The sequence below is a fragment of the Numida meleagris genome, chromosome 1 (genome assembly GCF_002078875.1).
Source record: "Numida meleagris isolate 19003 breed g44 Domestic line chromosome 1, NumMel1.0, whole genome shotgun sequence".
Taxonomy (NCBI): Eukaryota; Metazoa; Chordata; class Aves; order Galliformes; family Numididae; genus Numida; species Numida meleagris.
In genome coordinates this window covers 25,504,299-25,528,942 of record NC_034409.1, presented here as the reverse complement: position 1 = coordinate 25,528,942, position 24,644 = coordinate 25,504,299, and the positions used below count along the sequence as shown (strand labels likewise).

At 35.6% G+C, this 24,644-nt stretch overlaps 1 protein-coding gene across 5 annotated transcripts in view; it reads right to left on the bottom strand.

Moving 5' to 3' along the window:
- Positions 1–24,644, bottom strand: part of TFEC (transcription factor EC) — a 95,305-nt gene that overhangs the window by 8,815 nt on the left and 61,846 nt on the right. For 3 of the 5 annotated variants that reach the window (XM_021384879.1, XM_021384882.1, XM_021384883.1), the window contains exons 4-6: positions 8,657–8,771; positions 7,737–7,793; positions 4,134–4,209 (exon numbers count right to left, since the gene is read on the bottom strand). In XM_021384879.1, the coding sequence (XP_021240554.1) occupies positions 4,134–4,209; positions 7,737–7,793; positions 8,657–8,771 (248 nt within the window). The remainder of the gene's footprint in view (positions 1–4,133; positions 4,210–7,736; positions 7,794–8,656; positions 8,772–24,644) is intronic. The other 2 variants (XM_021384880.1, XM_021384881.1) reach the window with 2 other exon arrangements.

Here is a 24,644-nt window from a genome sequence, read left to right as displayed (position 1 = left end):
ACTTTGAACCTCTTCTACTGAACTGTTGAAGGTGTGTGCTGAAAGAACTGTGATGTACAATATATTTACTGGTCAGTATACAATAACACATCTGATGCAAGAAGAGAGGTATTCCCAATTGCCATTTGTACATCTGATATTATATGTATGTGGATGCATGTGTGTGTGTGTATATTTACTATTTCACTGCTTTTAAAAATCCTTACTTTTTTAATCTTCATTTTTTGTTTCACACTCTGTTCTGTAAATACTGAGACACATGGGAAAGTCTACACATGAAACAAGTCAGTTGAGAGCAGTAAGAAGTTGAACAGTTCTGAGCATCAACAAAGATCTCTGCAAAGGGGGATTGTGTCTTTGTGTCTTTCTATATGTTACAATAATTTGAAACTTTAAGCAAGTTACACACATTATCTAGCTTAATTAACAGAAGTCTACCACACTTAATATAATTTTCATGGAAAAGTAGCAAATAAGTAAAATACACTGTGTTTTATTCGCCTCTGAACCCTAGCTCCTCTTAAGTTTATCAGCTAAATCTCTCTATGAAACAGTTTTGCCCAGAAATGTAGTGAAATTCTCATCTGGGAGAGTGGAGAGTTGCTCATTTAGGAGGAAAAAAAAAAAACAAAACAAAACATAACCATTAGACTAATTTTCACATTGCTTCCATTAAAGTATCTTTGTTGAAGTCAGAGGAGCTTCACTAGCTTTCACAAGTTGAAGCACATCTGGAGGAGGGACATGAGCACCTGATCATCTAAGATTAAAACTAAGTAATGAAAGCAAAGTTTGGGAGCGAGTAGTAGTCACAGAGTTTGCTAGTTGCAGAGAAGTTAATAATAACAAATACACCGGTGAAGTTGAAACTATGTTTGCAGACCATTTATTTCTCTACTTCTGAGAAATTAGCTTTAAACGGAGCTTGTTCAAAGAAACACTTTGAAGGACTTTGTACCTGTTTTGATGACCTGTACAATTACCAAGTGTATTCTCCTGAAAGAGGCAGCAAGTTTCTGTTTTATAATAGCTTGAGTGTACACAAGAATTTTCTTTACAAGAAATGAGGCCATGCTGGCCATTAGAGGGTCTGTCCACAGACAGCAGACAGAACATAGGGCACAGATGCAGAGAGCAAACAGAATGAGAGCAGTCCACTAATTCTGTCCAAACACTTAGTGGTTCTTTTAGCATCTTAGTTTGGTAGAATGACAAGAATTTATAAATGAAAGATATTTTTTCTTGGTATTTCCGACAATTCCAGTCTAGCTACCTAAAACAGTCCTTGAGTTGGTTCTCCCTCTATCCCAATGTAAAGTCATGTTAACCACTGGATTTTGAAAGGCTGAATGTGAAGAAACCAAGAATGGAAAAGTAGGTATAATTTTTGGTTTTTTTTTTCAGCAAAATATGACTAAAATTTTGGGCCTTTTTTATTCTGTCTTCATTTTTTTCTAAGAGTTTTGCATTTCTGAAACATCTATCACTTAGTTATCTAAGCACTGAAAATTAAACAAGAGGCAAAGTTCTTTGCAACTTATTTCTATTTTCTAATGCTGATGAAGTGAACTTAAAACATCTATTCATTCAAGAAACATAATCCACAGTTATCATCATTAAATTAAAAAAAACTGAGTGGAAGAGAATAGGGATTTAAGCTCTTCAAAAGCAAGTCCCTGTAGAGGCTCTGTAGGAGCCAAACAAGTTCACCATATAACTAACAAAAGTAAAATAAAATAAAAATAAACAAAAAACTTCTGAGAAATATGAATCATAAAAGATTTCCAAATAGCATCAAAAATGCCCTTTTCTATTCCTAGGTCTGAACATAATCTTATTGAAGCAAGTCATCTGGGACAGGCATGCTAACCACAATGACTTAGTTATAGCAGTATTTGCTCTTCAATGCAAAGGCTTATTTGTTTCATTGCCATTAGTCCAAGCATCAGTAACGTTTCTCCTTTTACAGCTGAATTCCCACTATAAGAAGAATCTTTTAAAATCAATATATGAGGTGAAAATGCTATGTGTGATAAAATGTTACAGATAAAATATTGTAAGAGCTGATACAACTCTTTCTTTCAAAGAAGAAGAGGGCAGATTGGGGGCACAGTAAGGTGTTCTGAAGGAAAAAGGAAAAACTGAAAGAGAGGGTAAGTTATGACTTGTCAACACAGAATGATACTAGAAATAAATAATTTTGATCTGTTCAGCCAACAAAACAACATAGTCAAACCGAGGCATTTCCTCTTAAATATATATATTAAAAAATGTATTTACACTTCTTCAGATGAATATAACTTGACACCAAACTGCAGCAAAATTATGTTATAACTTAATCTTTCAAAGTGTTCAGCATATTTGATGCTGCTTTCTTCTTAATGTCAACATGAATGCTTTAAAATAGGCCCATTTTAAAAAGTAGTACCGATTACCAGCCTTTTGAAGACAACAATCCTCAGAACCTAGGACAAACTCTTTGCTTTTGCAAACATAAGCTGTTATAGGGCCAACACTCTGTTGGATGTAATCATGGCAATGGATACTAAAACAAGAAAAGGTGATGCCTTCAGCATCTTTTTCTGAAACTTTAATCCAAGGCAACATCACCAAAATCAGTAAGTAAAATCCATCATTCACTTACTGGAACAAAATTACAGATCTTGAGCATTCATTTTAAGTACACCGTAAATGACTGATGAACAATTTGAACAAATTCATAAATAAAACTGGAATCCAGACCAAAAACATGTAACTGAAACACCTCTGTAGGTAATCAAAACTAGAACTGGAAATTGTACCTCATGCTCATTTCTAATTGCAATATAACTTCCTTCCATTATTGCTTTATAGCTGCAAACCAACAGTGCCATCCACTGTTTTTCTGAGAAATCTTTCAATTATTTGCTCAAATGGTCTTGAATACTGAAAGTTATGCCAGCAAAATTAAAATTCTTTTTCCAGTGTGTGTTTGCAGGTGATCACAAGTATCCAAAAATTTATTCAGACACTTAAAGTACTTCTTATTTTAGCTCAGTTGTAACACTCAGATCTATATTAATAAGGATGTGCCCATTTATTTAATCTTGAATGGATGCTGTAGAATGAAAAGAATTTGTGAAGCCTCTAAAATAGTAGTGGCATGTTAACTTTCTCTCTGGTGATTTCAATCAAAACATCTATTTATGCCAACCTTCTATATATCTAAGACTTACAGAGCTTTATAGTCTTATAGAAATCCTTAATATAATCAAAAATTTCTTAGTACTGAGGAAAACAAAAACCTGAAATATCAATAGATGTTTTCCTTCCAAGTATCATGGAGGTCTGTACTGACATGTAAATGATAAAGAAAAAGTCTGTATAATCAATGTTATGCAAAATACAAACATGGTCTTAAGTCTTCCCTGAGTGACATGAAATATCTGAGGCTAAAGTCTAGCATTAAATATCCCACTGAATTGTTACTGCTAATCCTACAATAGCATTTACTACTGAGGCAGATTTTTTTTTCATATTGATGACAAATATAAGCTTTAAGGAAATGCAGGTACAGTTTAAGCAATGTGCATTTTGTGTTACTGTAAGTATACGCATTACTATAAATTGCTATTATTATAGCAATTATTATTTTTAGCCTTGCATTTCAGAACTTCTTTTTTTTCCCTGCACTGAGTGGAATACTTCTGAAAAATGTTTAATCTGCAGTCTCTTAACCTGAATTTTAATATTTTATTAACTTATTTATTTTGCTTAGCCAAAAGGCAGAGAGGGACAGCACACATTCTGTCTCACCCCACTAGAGGGCCCATGGCGAGGGCTGAAAGCGTCATTCCTTCCTTCTCCAAAGGCACCACACATACTTATGGTGGTTTTGGCTTATCTTTTCCCCCTTCCATCTCCCTGGTGTGTGATACGCCTGAACTGTTTTTACTTTATTATCCTTTCACATAAGTTTTCCCAACAGGCACCAGAATCTGTCAGAAGTTTGTTATTAACAGTCTGATCCAAGCTAGTGGCCTGGCACGAACCAGTCCATATTACGTCAGTCAGTCCCACGGCCAGTATGCAACCATGTTTTTTTCCTGTATTTAAATGATAAACATTATTATAGGAAAGATTGTTGAACTCACGGATCATTAGACTTGGGGATGAGTGTGCCAAGCTCCTTGATTCGGTAATTAATATTATACCTTCTTCTTCTCTCAACTGTTAAAAAGAAACAATTACTATTTTAATGGTGAAATGTTCACATTTGGTTAGAAAATGTTTGGTCTTGCTACAGATTATGGTTAACAGGCTTGTTATCTCTTATCTACTATTCGCAGCATTGTAAGCCATGAAGAGGACTCAAATAGCAGCCATTGCTTTTCAAAAGACTATGTATGGTATCTTTATTTACTTGCAGTTTACCTAGAAAGATAAAGAGAAGATAAGTTTCTTCGGTCCCTTCCAACTTCAGTCATTCTGTGATTCTGTAATTCTTCAGTTCTTAAAATTAGTTCTCCCTCTTTGTGCTCTCAGTCCAGTTTCTTGGCATACTGGTATCCAGACTGGAGTATGTGTGCACAAAAGTTCTGTCGCCTTTCTTCCTCTATTTAACTAATGTAGAGAGAGTTCTCTCCTGCTTTCTCATATTTTTTCCACCTACATACACATGCAGAAATCTCATATTTTTCAGTGGCCCAAAGGACATCTCATAACTTTGGGGAGCTTTTGATACATAGTTGTGACACAGAAAGTATATTCATGAGAAAAAGTATATTAATGAGAAAAAAAAAAAGCTTGAGGAGGAAGAATGACAGATACTACAGGAGTATGGCTGTGGTACTTGCAGATGTACTACTGGTGTGATCTTGCTCTTCTGTCTGCTCTCTTGACATGGTACGTTGACCCAATACAAACCTCACTGAACAGGTATTGCATTTCAGAGCAGTTTCTGCTGTTCCCTGCCTCTTAGATAATCTTACCTTGAGCTCAAAATTGGGCTCTATTAATAGCTCTACTCTCCATCAGACCAGAAATGACCCACATAGAGCACATGCAGAATGCTAAATGTTCCTTTACGTTCATACATGGAGATGTGCACTTTAAGTTTAAAGTCTTAATTTTGGAAGCAGATACAAAAATCCTGTCCTTAGAACCCAGGACAGCTGAATTAGGAGACTGCAGTCAAGGGAGGCCTGTTGGGTCTTCCTAGGCTGACTTCAGCCTCTCACAGTCATATTTATATATCACTTGCAGTTTCAGCTCCACCATGTAGTTCACTGTTAGTCCTTTCCTCCCCCCAAAACATAGAGATCTTTCTTGCTCGCCTGGGCAACGCTCTTAGTCTGGTGTGCCAGTCAGCTACTTCCTCCCTTGCTGACTCCAGTTTTCTCTCTCTAGAAACAGGAATTTTGCTCTATAGATTAAAGCATTTCAATCTTTGTAGTTGCAATTTACATATTCAGGAGACAGGATTATAGTCCATCTGAGTGTATTGTTGTTATCCCTTTCAACCCACTGGCATGAATATGCTGGATCTCTTAGGAGAGCACAGTGTATGCAAGCACACAGCAATTGAACAATGTAATGTCCTTAGTTATGGTGAGGCTAAAAGAATGTACATTAAACATGCAGTCATACAGCTTAACAGTTGCAGTTTAATTCACATTCATAGTGCGGGAACGTCCTGCAAGAGACACATCAAAAAATAGTAAACCAAACAGTGGCTATTTAAAAAAAAAAGCAAAGAAAAAAAATTCCTTCACAAGTAGGCACTTTCTTTTTCTTTCTATTTTGTCTTATTTTTCCCTGCAAAGAAATTTCAAATGGTTATGCTAGTGAATTAGAGGGGAAAATTTGAAATTTTGAAATATTTTTCAGTTGATTTTGCCTGATTAATAACTGTCACAATTTCAGTGATATCCTGGGTAATAAAAAATATATCAAGTAGTAAATTATACCAAAGCCAAAACAACAATAACAAAATTTAAACTATGCATGCAAGGATGACCAGATAGCAAATAAACATAATACCTTTAATACCTTTAATTGTTAAATAAAAAAGTAATGTCTTAAATTCTTGTTACTGCATGAAGAAAGGGTTTGATTTCCTAGATCTAAATCCCCTTCCACAGTTTCATTGACAATCTTATCTTTCAAAAGGACAAGTTAAGAACATTTCTTTAAAATGTGGATCTTAATTAAGAACATTGATATTAATCTGATCAAGTTCCAAAAACTGATTTTTCACATCTAAAAAAAAACTAAAATAGCAAATAGCACTACTAAATGTACTACAGGCAATGTACTAATATGTCCAAGTGTTCAGATAGCAGAGCTACCTCCAGAAAGACTTTCAGCTCTGAAAAATACACCTGGAATCTAACTAGAGGAGATGTCATATGTCTGCTTGCCATGATCCTGGCATACAGTCTTTGTCTCACTTTCCAGTGCTGAAGGACACTTCACAAATATTTATTGCAGGAAGGATGACCTCAGAGCCAAAAAAAACACCAAACTGTGGAGGCAATGGTAAGACCTGTTATCCCTAAGGTGTGCTTAGACAACTCCCACCCACCATATTTCCTAGGCCAGCCAAAACTCCCTGTTCCTACCCAAAAAAGACCGGCAGCAGCTACTGTGGTAATTCAGAGAAGATGTGCTTGCAACAAACACAAAAATCTTCATGGCCTGTTTGTGATCCACTAAAAGTGTATAGAGAGAAACAAGGATGCCTTCTGGAGAATCAAAGTAGTAGGAAGTTGTTGCAGTGTTTGCCAGCATGTTGTACCAGTGGATGTACACTTCCAGGTACACGCAACTAAAGTTATAACTCTAAGGTCACTGGAATAGCCAGAGAACAAAGATATAATTAGTGGTGATTAACTAATTACCAATTTAGGTAATTCATGAATTATTTCTGCCAGAAATATAAAGGAGAAGTAGAGAATGTTACTCTTTTCTTCAACACTTTTCAAAGAGACTGTTTCAGATTTTTTGCTTTAGATACTCTTTAGAGGAAAAAATCACATAATGTTACAGGGACTCCTCTTTCAGCATTAAGGGTATCTTTTCTATTCTGGATTTTTTAAAATGTTGTTTAGTTTTCAAGTTTAATATTTAAACACTGAGCTATGACTTTCACTGTTTTAAGCTGGAAGTATATCAGAGCATTCAGAGCACTCTGTCATCCAATTCTGTCCTGATCTCCTTCTGCCATGCAGAATTTCCATAGCTTTATCTGCTTCACTATACCAGCCAGTTTATAAGTTTTTCTTTGATTGACTGATTGAATGATTATTTTTCCCTTCCAATTGCCAGTACAGAGATGCATCTTCTCACTTGGATGTTTCAGTAAATAACAAGTGAGGAGCATGGATCATCTCTGCTTTGTTTTTTTTCAGTCTGCCTCTTTTCTTGTCAATTTTGCACTACAATTCTTAAAGACATCAAGTAAAATGAATGTGCACAGGATATATATACGACAGTAGTATAAAAATGTAGTAGCAGGGGATATTATCTAAGGAAATTCATTAAAAACATGTAAAGTGTATTGAAAGAAAAATGTAAAAGACAAGTTCAGTTTGGGGGAAAGCTGTGTGGTTGGCTGTTCATAGTCTGAGTTCAGTCTGATAACCCCAGTAAGATGCTGATCAAGAAAATGAGCAGAGATGTTGTACTTAATGTATATTAGTTCTGCAGTCCCCATACATTACAATTAATGAGATGGAAGATGAACGTATACTTACTGAGATTGTGGTTATCCTTTTTTTGTCTCTCCTTGGCCATTGCTCGCGTATCTGCTTCTGACAGAAAGTAACATTTATTAAACAGCCCTTAAGTTGCAAGTCCAGATGTCCTATCATCTTTTCAAAATGGCCTCTTTTCACAAAAAGCAGTCTTCTAGTCATTTTACTTCACTAATATTTTTATTATTAAACAAAATCATAAGCAAATCTATATACTACCAGTATTCAATTTTTCAGCAAAGTCTGGCAGGTTACTTATGATATTTATTAAGGAATATTTTTTTATTTAAGAATATAGAAATGATATGGAGGACTATTTTTATCCAATTTTCTGTACTTCACAACAGGATAAAACAATACGCTAATGTGAATATGGATTTGCATATCCCATAATGCAAGAGTTAATCAGATTTCTAAGATAACTCATACTGAACAAACTGAGTGACACTAAAAAACTGTACACAGTTGTTTGCTTTCTTTGGATTAATTGAATGTAACACTTAAAGTTGTTAATCCACTGACATAAATTTACCTTGAATAGCCTTATTGTGAGCTTTTAAAAGAACCATTTGTTCTACTCTGGAACAAATTTAATGGATGATAATTTATTTATACCATTGATCAGGAGCCAACATGTGGAAGAATTCACTATGTTTCCTAAAATAATTTGGTTTATTAGAAGCATGATATTCATAAAAACTACAGAGCAATGTTGTTTTAGAATTGCTAGAGAGAAGAACAGAAAGAAAATATTTCTTCATGGTCTTTGTCCTTTTCCATAAATAAAACTGCACACTGAAAAAGTCTCAGGAAATGAATTATTATGGAGATTTATTTCATGAGTAACTTTTGTTCAACTTTTAAGAGAAACATCATCACTATTGAAACTATAAAATGTTAAAATATCAGAGTTATTTTACCTGTGAGTTCCCTTTTTACTGGTAGATTAGCTGGACAAGAAGCATTTGTGAGACTCATATTAGCTGGTGCCATTCCCTGGTCGCTATTATATATATCCAAAATGCTGCTAGATAGCTTAAAGAGGAGTGGGAGGGAAGAGAAAGAAGAGAGGGAAAAGAAACAAACAAACAAACAAACAAAAAAACACTATTAGAATAAATTAAAGACTTAAAAGCATAAAAAAAATAAAGTAACTTTGAATATGAGACTGATGTTCTGTAGAAGGAACCATGTATATGTTTCTGTAGGGAAACTTATGTAGTGTGAAGAAACAACAAAAGGGTCAAAGTGTGCCATTGTTCCACAAGCAGGTTTCCAAGTTAAACTCTTAGAGGTTTCAGCTGCAGAGAGACAGCAGGATATGGCCCACAGTGTCTGTTTTTTAATTCTTTTATGTCACAGTTTCCAGTTATAGGGTTAGCAAAATGGCATTTTAAACATGAATTAGGTGGAAGGTAAAAATAACTTTGCTGATTTTCAGCTACTTCCAGAGAGTCTATGGACCCTATTTGATTACCCAAATATTACTTTAAATTGAATTATTTTACACTTATGAGATAATTTTTAAATATGTATGTAGGTCACTCCGAAAGTAATGCCTCCTATTTATTTCCATGGAAACTACACCAGATACAAAGAGCACAATCACACTATTTTATAGAGCAAATTCACAGCTACAAAATACTATTTTTCAACATAGTAACCACCATTAGCTATGCATTTTTACCGGAGATGAACAACAGCCTGCGTGCTGCGCTCATAAAAATCTGTACCAGCAGATGTGATCCACTGTTGCTGTCACCACTGCTGAAACACATCAGCCACTGCCTCACTGTGCTCACATCCACTGTTTGGGCTTCATTTATGAAGACCATTTTGTCAGACTTCCCCTCTGCTGCCATCTGTCACATGGCAAGAAACTGTAATGGAATATTGGTGGGAAGGTTTAACCTCTACTGCCATACCACCAACATCCGCCTCTAATGTCGTGGATCAACATAATAAAATAGAAGGCATTATTTCTGGAGCAGTCCTCAGAGAAATTTAGTAGTGTAAAGTTCAGGTTCTGCTAAGTTTCTGTGATCGTATAACCAATATTTCATGGCTGAACATTGTATGATATATGAATGTATTTCCAAATCCATATTCAGAAAAAAATGTACAAGGGAATAGGAATGCAAATCAGCCTTTTTATTTTACTTTATGATGCATATAAAGTTTGTGTAGACCTTTTTACTTTTTCTTTAGAGGCCAACATAAAAGGACTCAGAAAGTGAGTTTGCATCCAACAGGCTAAGAAGAAAACATATTTTAAAAAATTTACACATGCTTCCTGAAGCACCCTAGGATTTTACAGGTAGGTCACTGAGACACCAACTACAGTTCTACTAGGAACCGTCTTTTATAATATTCTTTTCATTTCTCTTCTTGTAGAGACTGTGAGCCTCACCATAAGTTGTTCTGAATGGAGACATTTTCCCAGTGATTTGCTTAGTGTGAAGTTATCCCATGGCACTGCTTACTATATTTTTATTAACAACTCTTACACTGAAAATAAGCTTTATTGTTTTAATAATAATTCTACTAAATTTTCTGAGAGCCTAGTTTGTGTTAAACTCTCCTATTCACCCAGAATGGAATGAAGCATTCAGAATTTTTTTTTGAAAACACTTAAATAACATGCTCATTTTAAAGTGAATTGTAGATGTCTTTTACATAAGAGAACTGAGAATTCTTAAGTACCATTAGAAACTGAAACATCAAGTCAGTTTTGAAAATCTGATTAAATATTTGATCTCTCAATGAAAATACTTTTTAAAAGAATGTTTGGAATTCAGATGAGCATTACTCAAGAACAAGCTATATTTAATATACAGGATTTGAAAGCTAAGTACATTTCTATGTTAAGCACCTTTGTTTCATTCCTGAGAGGAAAACTGACAAGTATTACAGCATGCACTGCGGCTTCAATGTTAGATTTTCTTTGTTTCAGTGGTAGCATAATGATATTACAAAAATAAACTCGTATTTACTCCAGACACGTTTAAGGACTTCCTTCAGCAATGTAAATTAAATTTGCTTACTGAAATAATATTTAAATGGGAATTTCATACATAGTATTGATAGAAAAAAAATGAGAGTCAGTGTGACTCCTACTCTAATTACAGTGGACATTGCATAAGGCCATTATAAGGGTTAGGTTACTTCTGTAAATTGGGAAATAGTAACTGCCGAAAATAAAATAATCTCATAGGTAATCTAACAAATGAGAAATGAATACAACATCGTGTATTGTATATGTCATATTTTACATGGTTTGTATGTTTGTGTATGTGAGTTCAATAATTTGAGTGAAACTGCTGATAAATTTTCTAAGATTATCAAAATCAATATTGAAAAACCCAAACTAAACAGTTTGACACAAACTCATGAGAAAGACCAATGAGTGTTTCTAATTTTCAAACACTAAGTCATCTTTATGATCTCAGTACAGTTAAATGTCTGTAGTCTATTCACAAAACATGAATTCAAGTAACAAAGCCCAAATCCAAGAGGAAAGGTAATGAACACTTAACTGGCTGATAATGAATAAAACACTACCAAGACACCTGAAAGTACAAAAGTGTGTGAGGATTCCAAAGAAGCCGATGATAACTAGGGAAAGTAAACTCAAAGCCAGAGGTAGACATTTCAGCTCAATTAGATTACACGGTTAATGACCATAATGTCATCTAACTCAGCTGACATTGTCTGTAGTGACACAATTCAAATGATTCTTTCCATCAGCAGAATTTCTAAAGTATCATCCCATACAGCCAGGGCTTTGAGCAAATATCTGCCCATCATCAATGCCTGGCTGTATTATCACTTCCATCGAGTAACCAAAGGAATGCAGTATTTCCCAAAATGTCCCATATTATCTTTGTTTCACACAGTCTCCAGCATCTTTCCCCTCATTATTTGGCATTTTTTGTCAGTCATTATGAAAGCAGATTCATTACTCCATGTAGATATGATGAAAATGAAACTGAAACCCAAGTCATTTGTAAACTGGAAGAGGGTAGATTTAGACTAGATATTAGAAAGAAGTTCTTTACCGTGAGGGTGGTGAGACGCAGGAACAGGTTGCCCAGTGAGGTTGTGAATGCCCCCTCCCTGGAAGCATTCAAGGCCAGGATGGATGAGGCTTTGAGCAACCTGGTCTAGAGTGAGGTGTCCCTGCCTATAGCAGGGGGGTGGAACTAGGTGATCTTAAAGGTCCCCTCCAACCCAAACCATCCTGTGATTCTATGATCTGTTGATGCCAACAACCCTATAACCTCTGTAACTGGAATGATTCACGCATGTTAATTGTATTTTAATCACTTAGAGTGATAAAATCAGCTTTCTACTATGTCATTAAAGAGAAACTTTGATCTAATGTTATTTAATGTTAATAAACTGTTCTCTGGAACTTAGACATCAGAAAAAAATCATATAAAAGAGCACCATCAGAGAGATCTTACAAAATTCTCATTCATTCATATATTTAGGAGCACTAAGTTCTGTTGCTGAATCCATCTTTGAGATTGAAATATTCACAGGTGTGAAAAATTTGGCAATTTTTAATAATTCTTAGTTATGTAACTCTTGGGCAAAAGAGAATTGTATGTTTGACTCTCTGTAAGTCTGCCATTGTCTCAAACAGTGCACAGAAGAAACGGATAACAGAATAAACAGCTTACTGATCTGGCCATAAAAGGGACACATGCAAAAAGTTTATTTCCTTCATATCTACAGTCCATCCAGACACAGGTTTCCTGTCTCCCTTCAATCTAGGTGATTTGGTTCAGTGCAAAAGCAATTTTGCCAAAATTATTAAATGCCTCTTTCTTCCCATGTATTTAGTAGAAATCTCAGATATAATGGAATGACCATTGGTGGGTAGAGCCATCTTTTAGAACACTGTCTTCATCCTCAGTTAACGAGCACAACATTTTCACACTGATAGTAGGGTAAAGTGCATTTAAAGCACCCAATAAATTAGACAAACTGATTACAGTAACATTGTTTCTACAGAAATCCCTCTGAAGGCTCCAGAATAAGAAAGGCACAGACCTGTCACAGTAAGACAACTATAATGCTGTAGTGGGACCACTATGATGAGGAGAGCCATGAAGATGGTCAGAGGGATGGAGCACCACTGCTGCAAAGAAAGGATGAAGGAGCTGAGGATATTTATCCTTGAGTAGAGAAGTCTTGCAGGAGCCATTATATTTGTCTTCCAGTACCTAAAGGGAGCCTACAGGAAAGCTGAGAGGGGCTCTATCAGGGAATACAGTGATAGAACAAGGATTAATGGCTTTAGATTAGATATTAGGAAGAAATTCTTTACTGTGAGGGTGGTAAGGCATTGGATGAGGTTTGCCAGAGAAGCTGTGGATGCCCCCTCCCTGGAAGTGTTCAAGGCCAGGTTGGATGGAGATTTGAGCAACCTGGTCTAGTGGAATGTGTTCCTGCACATGGCAAGTGCAAGCAGATTATCTGTAAGGTCTCTTCCAGCCCCAACTTTTATATGTAATGGTGACATAGTTTAAAATCTGCTGTAAATTATCATGCTGGGAATAACTCTCAATGTCAAGATTCAGAATCGGGTAAGAAAAAGCAGTGATTCAACTGATTTGTCTTGGTCACTTAGAGTTAGTGGAACAGGCCCTATTTCTTCTTACTGATGCTAAAAGAAGCCTAGGATGAGTGCTCCAGGGTTTGCACATCTATCTTTCTTCCTAAACCTCACTGTATTTTTAAAGAGAACATTTCCAAGCAAACTATTATTTTCAAAATCACATAATGTCCTGGTTTCAGCTAGGACAACGCTGATTTTTCCTTCATAGTGTCTGATATGATGCTATGTTTTGTCTTCAGGAGAAAAAATGTGTTGATAACACACCAGTGTTTTAGTTGTTACAGTGCTACACAAAGCCAAGGGTATCTAAGCTTCTCAGACTGCCTTGACAGTGACAGAGGCTGAGGGGGCACAAGGATTTGGGAGGGGACAGAACCAGGACCTACCTAAACTGGCCAAGGGGATATTCCATGCTATATGACATCATGCAAAAAGCCCTTGAAAAATATTGAGACGTTGGCCAGGGTGGGTGACCACTGCTTGGGTACAGGCTGGGTATCATTCAGCTGGTGGCAAGCAATTGTGTTGTGCATCATTTGTTTTGTGTATATATATATATGTATATATATGTATATATATGTATGTATGTATATGATGCACATATATGTATATATATACAAAAACAGTAATTGTCATTACTATTATCTTTTTTCCTCTTATTTTTCCCTCTTATTAAACAGATTTTATCTCAAACCATGAGTTCTACTTCAGTTTCTTTTTCTGACTCCCCCATCCCACTGGGAAGTGGAGGGTGTGAGTGAATGACTGTGGTGCTTAGCTACCTACTGGGTTAAACCACAACACATAAGAACAACCAAGCAAAGAAGAGTGTATCTTTCCTGAAAAATATTTACATTGCTGATTATGGGAGAAGTTTAAAAATACAAAGTCAAAAACACACCAGAGTTGTAGCTCTCTGCCTGAATTTGCCTAACACTGATATCCACTCTGGAAAATCCTTGTTAATATTACAGAACATTGAGAAGAAGCTTAAAATGGAAACTAGTCAATTCTGACACAATGTGAAGTTACATATTTGTCTGTGAAAGTAGGAAGCTGTTTTAGAAATGAAGATATAAATAAACTTTGTGGTTTTTTTTAATAATTGTAAACATATATATTGGTTTATAATATAGAAATAGTATTTTAGAATAGATTTGCCTGGTTGGTTATGCATTAGTGCTCCATGCACAGTAATGTAGTTTATCTCTCATGATGTCATATAAATAGAAAACATTTTTGTAACTATGAAGCTTTAAATAACTTAAAGTTCTAACGTACGAGATAAATATACACATTGACATAGTCTTACAATGACAAAAAAAGAAAAAACAACACAATTAATTATTACTAAAAGTATAAATCATTTGCAATGATATAATTATAAGATGTGTGTACAACAGTGATCTTACAATTATATAGCACTGTCAAATCTGATGAATCCCTAAGCACTTTAAATCTGCGCTTAAGTGCACTGCACCAAAAGTATGTTCTTGTTTCAGTTTAGAGATGCAGAAGCACAGATATTTGGGTATGAAAATGCAGAAATTCCAGGAAATAATCTATTTATCCTGCAGGTGTCATGAGCTACATTGGTTCATATCTGTGATGTTCTGAGAAGTCATGGTAAGTCACATCATTTTCAACCTTTGCATTAACAAAACATGTATTTGTGTATGTATGTCTGAGAATTTATATGCAAGTGGCTTGTGAGGGGTGAGCACACACATATTAAATATAGCAGTATATAATTACTCATTTTGCCTGCTTCTAAAATGCAGCCAGCTTTGGACAAAAGATTAAAAACCTTTAACACAGTAAGTGATTTGGTGGGAATAACCAGTGACAATGTGGTACAGGAAGAGAATAATACTATATCTAATTAAAACTGCAAGGAGAATTAAAGAAAGCAGACTGTAATTAACAAAGTTAGTATTTGGCAGGGACACTAGGGTTAACGTTCTTCCTTTTGTATAAAGTGTCATGGGATCTTCAGTGCCTGTGTGCACAGACCAGAACATGAGAATTTCCATTCATTGGGCTCAATCCTGAAAGATGCTCAACTTTGAAGTTCAAACCAACTATAAAAGCAAACTGGAGTTGAAATACCTGAGCAACTGCCTGGCTTGAGCTCAGCAGATTCTTACAAGAACCTGAGTCCTTGTGAATGCTGGCAGTGTCTAAGACAAGCACTGTAAAGGCCCCTCCAGATGAGTTTGTCACATTTGATAGTTGTGCCAGAACTGCTCTGCAGGCAGAATTGTGTGATAAAGAGTTCACTACCAGATGGCTGGCTGGCAATGGACAGCAGTGATCACAGTTTGCAATCTCTCTTATCTGGTCATGGTTGTTTTGTTGTTTTTTTTTTAAGGAATAATGTTTCCTCATTAAGAGGAATACTTACAGTATTCCAGATCCTATAGCATGGCAGCTATTACTAAATATTGTTTAATTTCATGGAAGAATTAAATCAAATAGAATTTCCATATTTTCTAGAAATGAAATAGAAGGATTCTCTTGTTATCCTATATATAATAATACAATAAAACATGCAGATAGGAGTTACTTATGCCTGCTCACCTATAGTCCCTATAGGAACACTATGCCACAATAGTGTTCACTTACATGGTTATATACTCTTTAACTGTTTGTTCATTTTAGCTAATCTTTGCATGATGTATTTGCATTACAGTAATGCAAATCTGTAAGAATTATGACTTTATCGATTTTGCACAGGTAGAAAATAACAGCTGAACCCTGTTTGAAGGGCAACTATACTTCTATTAATTTAAAAATTCTACTAAATGTGGTAATGTTCAGTCTAGACAGAGACCCTAGGCTAGAATGTGTTTATTGGATACTGGGTTCAATTACCATAGCATCCCATTTCATAAACAAACCATTCTCTAAAAATCAATTAGATTTCCGATCTCCAATATTTTGACTTGGAGTGTGTTCCAGAATTTGAATGATTGTGAAGTATTCTTAAAAATCTTAATTTTTATTTCCGTTTCTGGATAAATATTATTTCATTTCTGTGTTCCTTTAACTTATGTAATTCATTTTTTTAGACTCCACATTTGAATTGCTTTTGTTTTGCTAAACAGGACTGGTCATGCTTCTTTAGCAAGACTTGCTGTGTTATGATCTGTCCTAACATTCCTCTGTCTACCTTTTCTGCTTTGAATTAGTTTTTCTGAACAGTGGACACCTTTATTTGTTTAGTGTTCTAAAAGTTTTCTGCACACTGAATTCCATAGTAGATATTCCCTTCTGTCTCCTGGAAATCTCTCTCATGATGGATCCTAAGAACATATTTATCTTTTTTTTTTTTTCCAGTCTCATCATTTTCATGGCTCAGGGTCATCTTCTAAGCAACTAATGTAACCAGATCTTTCTCTGTCACCTCCAGCTAATGAGCTCTCAGCTTACTGCAGACATTTCTGTTATTAGTATTTAAATGAATGACCTTGCACTATTACATTCCTTCCATTTATACTATTCTGTCATCACAGTCATATAATTCTTCCACTACAATATCCTGACCCTCTTTTGTATTGGAAATGCTTTCTACTTTTGCTACCTCAGTAAACTGCATCAGAAAAACCATATCTTTCTGTTCCTGACTCACTAATAAAAACATAAAATAAGCTGAGACTTGGGAGTGATTCTTGGAGCACTTCATTAATATGTTTTAACAAAATCTTTGTCATCTTTTTAGCCTGTCCCTAAATCAGAAAATAATCCTGATCAATTCCTTTCTCTACAGTCTGTATTGATTTCACTAATATTCATTCATAGAAAGGAAGCCACAATCAATAAATCCTGGATATGTAAGACTAGATAGAAAGAATAGTTCCAGTAACAAGCAGTTCTCCATGCATCCCAAAGTCATGGAAGTGATGAAGGTACAAACATTTTTGAAGAGCAGATACCTTTCATGTCCTAGTTCTCTAAAATATCTAAGGCCTAGGGTAGCAAGGGCTTTTCCTCAGTGTCATCTAGAACATCCTGGCAAGTTAGAGCAATTCATCATCCATCCTATTTCCCCTGAGGGACCTAAGAGCAAGAAGGATGGACTTCCAGTTGGCAAAAGCTCATGTCCAGCTACCATTTCTCTCAGTCCTCTGTGATCATGTAAAGGTCATAAAGCACATGTATATGATCAGAGGTGTTAAAACACTCCCAGAAAGAGAGAGATCAGAACCTGACTTCCTCTACCAGAAGTCTTCATTCTATCTACGTCAGAAGAGCCCATGGAAAATAGCAAGTGGGAAGCAAGCTGCAGGAATTGTCCTGCTAGTAGAAACTTCCTTAAGTTACCCTTTTTTCATGCTTAGCAACAACAGGCACTTTGAGGGTGTCTATAATTCATAGACTTTCTGCAGTAACAGAAATATGTAATACATCCAGAGTACCTAATGTGTAGTACTGACAGTTCTGACGACTGTTGGCTCCTACACATAGGGTTAGATTGCTTGTACTGTACAAACTGACTTGGTAAACTCAAAGAACAGGGAAGCAAAGCACATTCTACCTTACTCATTCTAACAAGAAACTGTAGCTGCCTAACCTGAAAGATTGGGTACTATATCTACAAGAGAAGATTTCTTTTGGTGCTTGATAAAAAATAGTACTTACTCAGACTGCATCCAGATTAAAGTGTTCATATGTGAAATATTAGTACAATACTTTAATCATGCCCACCCCTAAATATATCCCCTTTAAATCATGTTATCGTTGGAACCTAATTGATAGCATCACTTCAAAGAACAGTTCTGTAAAATGAGGCTACTTCTCCTTCTTAGCCATAAAACATGTTAGTACCCATCTATCTCAGTGTGATCCTTGCTTATTCATTTTAATTAAAAAATCAAAGCAGGGATTTTACAAAGATTTTAAACTAATGTCATATGCATTCCAAATGTAGAAATCTAAATTTGGAACCATGTTCACTGTTCATTTTACATATGAAGTGTTCGCTATTCATGTTACTGGGATTCTTTCCTGCATGATACACAAACTCAACTATTTTTCAGTCTTTGGAGTCCATACATAAACTTCAACATGTGCACCGAATTTGGGCAGACAGAGAATTGATCAATAAGTGTAATCACATGTTCATTGCAACTATTTTCTGAATAGTAGTATCTGGTGTACCAAGCGTTTCCAATTTCCAACAAGGGGAAAACTGGGTTACAAATGTTTTACTGAATTGTGACTTTTCTTCTAATTTAAAAGCATTGCAGACAGGATGAATGATTTTGTGGGTCAATAAAAGTCCTATATTCAGAAGACTGGAGTTCAACCTCTGGCTTTGTTTTACAATTGCTAGGCTGCTTGAAGAAAGGTGAAAGACAGAAACTGTGATATTCTTTTTCTTGCAAAGATGTGTTTATGCTTTAAGGTATCAGAAAAGTTGTAGTATACTGTTTAGAAACTAGAACAAGAACAGCTACAGATTTTAGGTCCATTTTTAATTAAAATACAAAACACTTGATGTATTTGAAAATAGATGTCTTTAGTAATAAGTAATATCCAAGTTTTCCAGTTCTGCTTTTTATTATCTGAAAAGAACAGCAGAAAAGCAAATGCATTCCTTTTCAGACTTGTTTTCCTTAGAACAAACTGTATCTCCTTCTATATTGATCTTTAACAAGGTTCATAATTGCACGCTCCTCAACCAGGAACTTAATGTTCAGATATATTATATTACATATTATACATTATGTATGAAAACTAGTTCATTTCTTATCTTCAAATAATGATCATCAAGCTGGTTCATTATTCATCAGAGAAAAATGAACTCTGTTCATTTTCCCAGTTATAGTACATTCTGCCCTGATCATATACATAGAATTACATTGTCTAGATAAATGTCTGGTCAAATATGACCAAGCAAAAGAATATGCTGGAGAATCAAGCTTTGCTGTAGAGTTCTGTTCTTTCAGTTTTCACCTCTATTTCATTTATTTTTTTTTCATTTTATTTCATTTTATTTCATTTTTTATTTGTTCTTTGCTTTTCTGGTTACAAAGCTAACTGAAGAGACATGGACCAAAAGTGAAGTGATGTCCTGACATGTAATCAGCCAGCTGAGAGCTGGAAATAAAAAGCCACCAGGGTACTCCCCCTCTAATCTCTACAGTCTGAAACTCAAAAATGACAATTTAAATGATAAGACTGCCAGCTGTCTTACTAAGATTATTTTATTAGTAACTCCAGATAATTCACTAATTCCTGGTTCCTTTCAATCTCATTATCCCCTATAAATGCGTATACCAAATAATTCAAAGCGTTCCTCTAAAAACAATGACTGGCATTAAAAAAATCTGAAGAAAAATGAAGCTGAGGGACAAGTGAAAACTAGATTTTTTTTTTTGCAGGATGTGAATGCCAGCCATTTTTCTTGAATACAGGTGCTAGCATCACTATTACCACTATTTTTATCATATATTTATATTACATACTCTATATATCCTCCTACATTTCACATATCATCTAAGCATATGAATACTGTTGTCGTAAAGTATTTCTGTGATCTACTGTGTTCAGTGGAATATCTATCATGTACAACACAGGGCTTTGTTTTGATTGGAATTCCTCTTTGTAGTGACTGTTTTCAAATATATTCACAAGTGTTTAATTATAGTGTAAATATAAATGCATATAAAACTACGTTATAAACTGCTATAATCAAATAATTTATACTTCTGCTATAAACTACTGTATATAGTAAAGGTCACAGAAGACCTTGGTGGATGGAGACGGTGGTGCTAAGAACAGTAACTGTATCTTTCATGAGTATATTTCTCAAAAACAGACTTCAAAAAATCTGTGTTTTCTGTCAGTTTTATCATGCAGTAAGAAACTTGCCTGTATGTAGAGAACAACATGGCCACTATTGTTGCCTCTGAGCCCACAAGCCTCTTATGCAATCTGTGTTAGTGCCATTCACAGAAATTCATACAGTTTAGCTCAAGAAACAACCACAGCTTATGCATTACAGACCCCAATTTGCTTAATGTAGCCTTAGAGAAATAGACACTATCTGACATGTAGTAAGAAGTTCTTGCATTGCTATATTAAGACAAGAATACATAAGATGCATAGCAGAGGCTGCACATCAGGGCTTTAGGATAAGATGGAAACTGACTGATGGTCCTGAAGAGCAGGAATTTGCTTGCAGATCCTGCTGCACAGGAGCTTAGAATGAGTGAGGAGTGCCCACACAACAAATATATTTATTTGAAGAGAAGGCTCTGGTGGGACCTTGTAGCAGCCTTCCAGTACGTGAAGGGGGCCTACAGGAAAGCTGAGGAGGGACTTCTATGTAGTGACAGGATGAGGGGAAATGGCTTAAAACTGGAAGAGGTAGATTTAGACTGGATCCTAATATCTAAAGAAATATCAAATATCTAATATTTAAATATTTAAAAATATTTAAATATCTAGAAAAATTACTGACTGTGAGGGTGGTGAGACACTGGAACAGGTTGCCCAGTGAGGTTCTGGATGCCCCCTCCCTAGAGGCATTCAGGGCAAGGCTGGACTGGGCTTTGAGCAACCTGGTCTAGAGTGAGGTGTCCCTGCCTATAGCAGGGGGGTTGGAACTAGATGATTTTAAAGGTCCCTTCCAACCCAAACCATTCTATGTTTCTATGATTACTTATCAACAAAAGCAAACTACAATATGATAACACATATTTGAAGTTCTATCCTTTGTCCACCAGTTCAGGATCTAAGTCAAAACTCTAATTCTTAAAATTTTAAACACTACAATTTCTTGAGGGAATTGGAGTTACTTATAAGAAGAGATAAAACTCTGTTTTTACAGTTTTCATATGTGTCTTTTGCCTGTTCCCAGTGACTGGGAGTACAACTGAATACAGATATCTATAGAGCAAACATGAGTATTTCAGTGAACTCTTTAGACTCCTCTCACATTTAAGGAGGAACATAGATACTTCTTCAGCACAATTTATTTCATATTAAATGTTTGACGTAAAATCAGTGGGACAAATCGTAGGCTGCTGTTGCCTCTGGAAGACAAAAAAGGGACAAGTTCAGATGAGGAGACTAAATGTGAGTAGTCTATGATTAGGTGTGATTAATTCAGCTTTATTTGTTGGGCAACGTGTTGATAATGAATTGACACTGATTAAATATGAATTACAAATTGTTGAGCTTTTGTTTGTTTGTTTTAATTGTTTCTGTTTTTGTATTCCTATGATAAAATCTCACTTGCGTATTTCCTAGGGCTAAGCTAACTCCCTCAAAGAGGGAACTAATAAGCTGATACTGATTGCATGCATTACGGGTTGTCTATAGGTTATTTCCAAAGACTTTCAGAGATATGTAGTTTATCTAAAAAATTAAGATATGATATCAAAGCACATTGTTACTAAAAATAAATGTTATGAACATACGAGGAGAAAAATAAACCTCTTTTATCTGTCCTGTTCTTTTACATCTGCTCAGAATGTTTTGAGCTCCAAGATGAAGACCATATTTCAGTTTCCCTCTGTAGGAAGTACAAACTTCTGTATTTTTAAGAATATTTCCCCTTCTGTCTGCCTACCTTTTAGAGAGAAAAAATCAAAGAGGAAAAAAGAAAGTTTTTTCAGCTCCAGAAAACAGTTCTGAGGAGTTCTCAGTGTGTGCATTTCATTGCTAGTTCTCCACAGCTGAAAGACACAATTTCTCATCTAGTAACTTTTATAATATTGAAGAAAGGCAAAGAAAGAATTTGCTCACCAGTTTTATTTTTGAGGAGTCTATTATTTCCACAATTGCTACAGATTGTTCTTTCTCCTTCATTTTTCTTCTTTAAACTTGTAAATGATACCAGAACTGCTAGACAGAAGTTTATATGCAAGGGTGAACTTTGATTCTTCCTTGGACTTTAAGACTAATCTAGTGTAGAATGTGATTGACAAAGCATTTTCATTGATGTTATGCAGCCTTTTCAAATTACCCAACCTAAGCAAATGAGTTTGTTAATGTTTACTCTAGCCCTTACTCTACAATGTTTTAGCAGATTTTATAAACTGAACAAGATTGTCAAGTGGCATCAGTATTCCCTAAATTAAAAGATAATCATATAATTACGCAGCATAGGGCTACCTAGATCAACAATGCAAAATAGACTTTTAATGGAAAACTGATTTTAGTCATGATTTAGTATTCCCAGCAAATATCCAATAAAATAGTTTTGAGGATACCTACCTCAATTTCTTTTTTCAGTATAATTTCTGGGAATAGGACAGACAACAGTTTTTGTAATCCATCCAAATAATAGTCATAAGTATTTGAAAAACAATTAATACAAATGCAAATTATTAATGCCATGATGGGAAACTGTGACCTCAATGAGCTTGTAGTAGAATTGAAATCTTGCAGACTGACTCTATTGTATTTTTATCAATAAATATGCCTCCATAAAATCAAATGGAGAGTTCACAGATTTAATGAGAATTGTCTGTAGTTGACAGAATCATACACATTAGAGAAGGAAAACATCAATCCTCTTCTGTCCTGATCTAACCTCTAGCCCATTCTTGCACATCCCGATTTTTTCAAATGCCAAGGGAGCTGACCAAAGTCAGGCCACAAGTGGGCCCCAGGACAAGTGAGGATTTTCTCTGTAAGCTGTTTTCCTGCAACACTGAGAGAAGTGGAGCAATCCCAACTGACCTGACTCCAAAGCAGAGAGTAAGCATACCAATCTTAGTGAGAGTGCACTATGAACATACAAAATGCAGTAATGCTAATGGAGTCATGAAATCTTTCAAGACCCTTCAAGAGGTGCTCTCTTGCAAGCCAACATATCCCCACGGCACTGTGGTCCCCATGTGCTGTTGCTTCCTGAAGCATGCCAGCTCAGCCGTACTATTTAACGGATAGCAAAAGCATGCCTTTCAGGATGCCCAAGTCTTTTTCTTCCCCTCTCAGTCAGTGACTCCGTAGTTATGGATGAGCAAATATGAAAGCAGAAAGTGAGTTAGTGAAGCAGTGATGAAGCCACATGCTTACAATCACAGGCCTAGGAATGGAAGCAGAACCCTTTGAGGTTGGCTGATAAGGCTGAGCTTAACTTTATCACTGCTTTGCTCTGAACGTCATACGTATCTTTTAATGATTTAACTAGAGGCCCCCTTTATCTTACAGGCAGCCACTTGAGTTCTTGGAAAGGGGGCAAAGTAAATGTGGAAGCTGAGAAGCATCAGGTTATGGACAAACTATAACTATCCCTGTTACTGCTAGGCAAAACAGATAACGTCAGTGTACAGAGAAGCAGACACTTGGTTTTGTGTGTTGGGTTCTTTGTTTCTCTCTATTCAGTACTGGACATGGTAAACAAATCAACAAAGAGGTTTTTGTTTTTTTCCTGGAGAAGCTTTTCTTTTTCTCCGAAGTAATCTGAAAGGAGCTTTTCCATTTTGTTTAACCATTCAATACCTACTACTCCTGCAACAGTTAACTCACCTGATTCAACAAATCATTAGTGGGCCATTGCTGGTAGTGCTCTCCCTCAAGCAGAATTCCCTCCTCACCACCAGCCACCTAATGTACACAGAGCCTCTTTGTTTCTCTTCAAGTATACTTCTAAAAGGTCTTGTATTCTGGACTATCAGAACAAAAGACAATTTATAATCATTGGATATGCTCAGTAAATTAAATCATTTTATGCGCTGCCCCACACAGCACTGTAGGAGAAGTCTATGTCTTTCAGAACTGTAGTATCTTCTCATCTTATTCTCGCTATAAACCAGTAAATATCCTAATGCCTTTGATGTACATTTTAGTGGACTCCATGTCAAGTAGCAATCATTATCCCAGTATCTACACAGTGGTTATCTGGGATACAGCAATTATTTCTGAAAGAAACCACTGTGAAAATGCCATTTTTTTTCTTAGAGATGACTGTTATGCTTGCTAAATTACTGGTTTTCTGGTGAGTCCTAGGGCTGTATACGCATATTAGCAAAACAAAACAGCATTTAGTAAAAAGAAAAGGTTTCACTGGGTCACACACTGCCAAATCCAATACTGAAAAGCACAGAGCTCCTATTTTTTAACTCTACTCTTTTCTGGCTCTCTTCACTGTGACTAATGGTCTCCATATCTCCCTTGATACAACACGCTTCTTACACTTCTCTTCTTCAGGTACTGAAAGGGATGTAAGCCATAGCTTTTTAAACTTACTTTAAACTTTCAATGATGATGTCATACTTGTTTTATATTAACAGACCTGTACATCAACATTTCATATGTTCTGA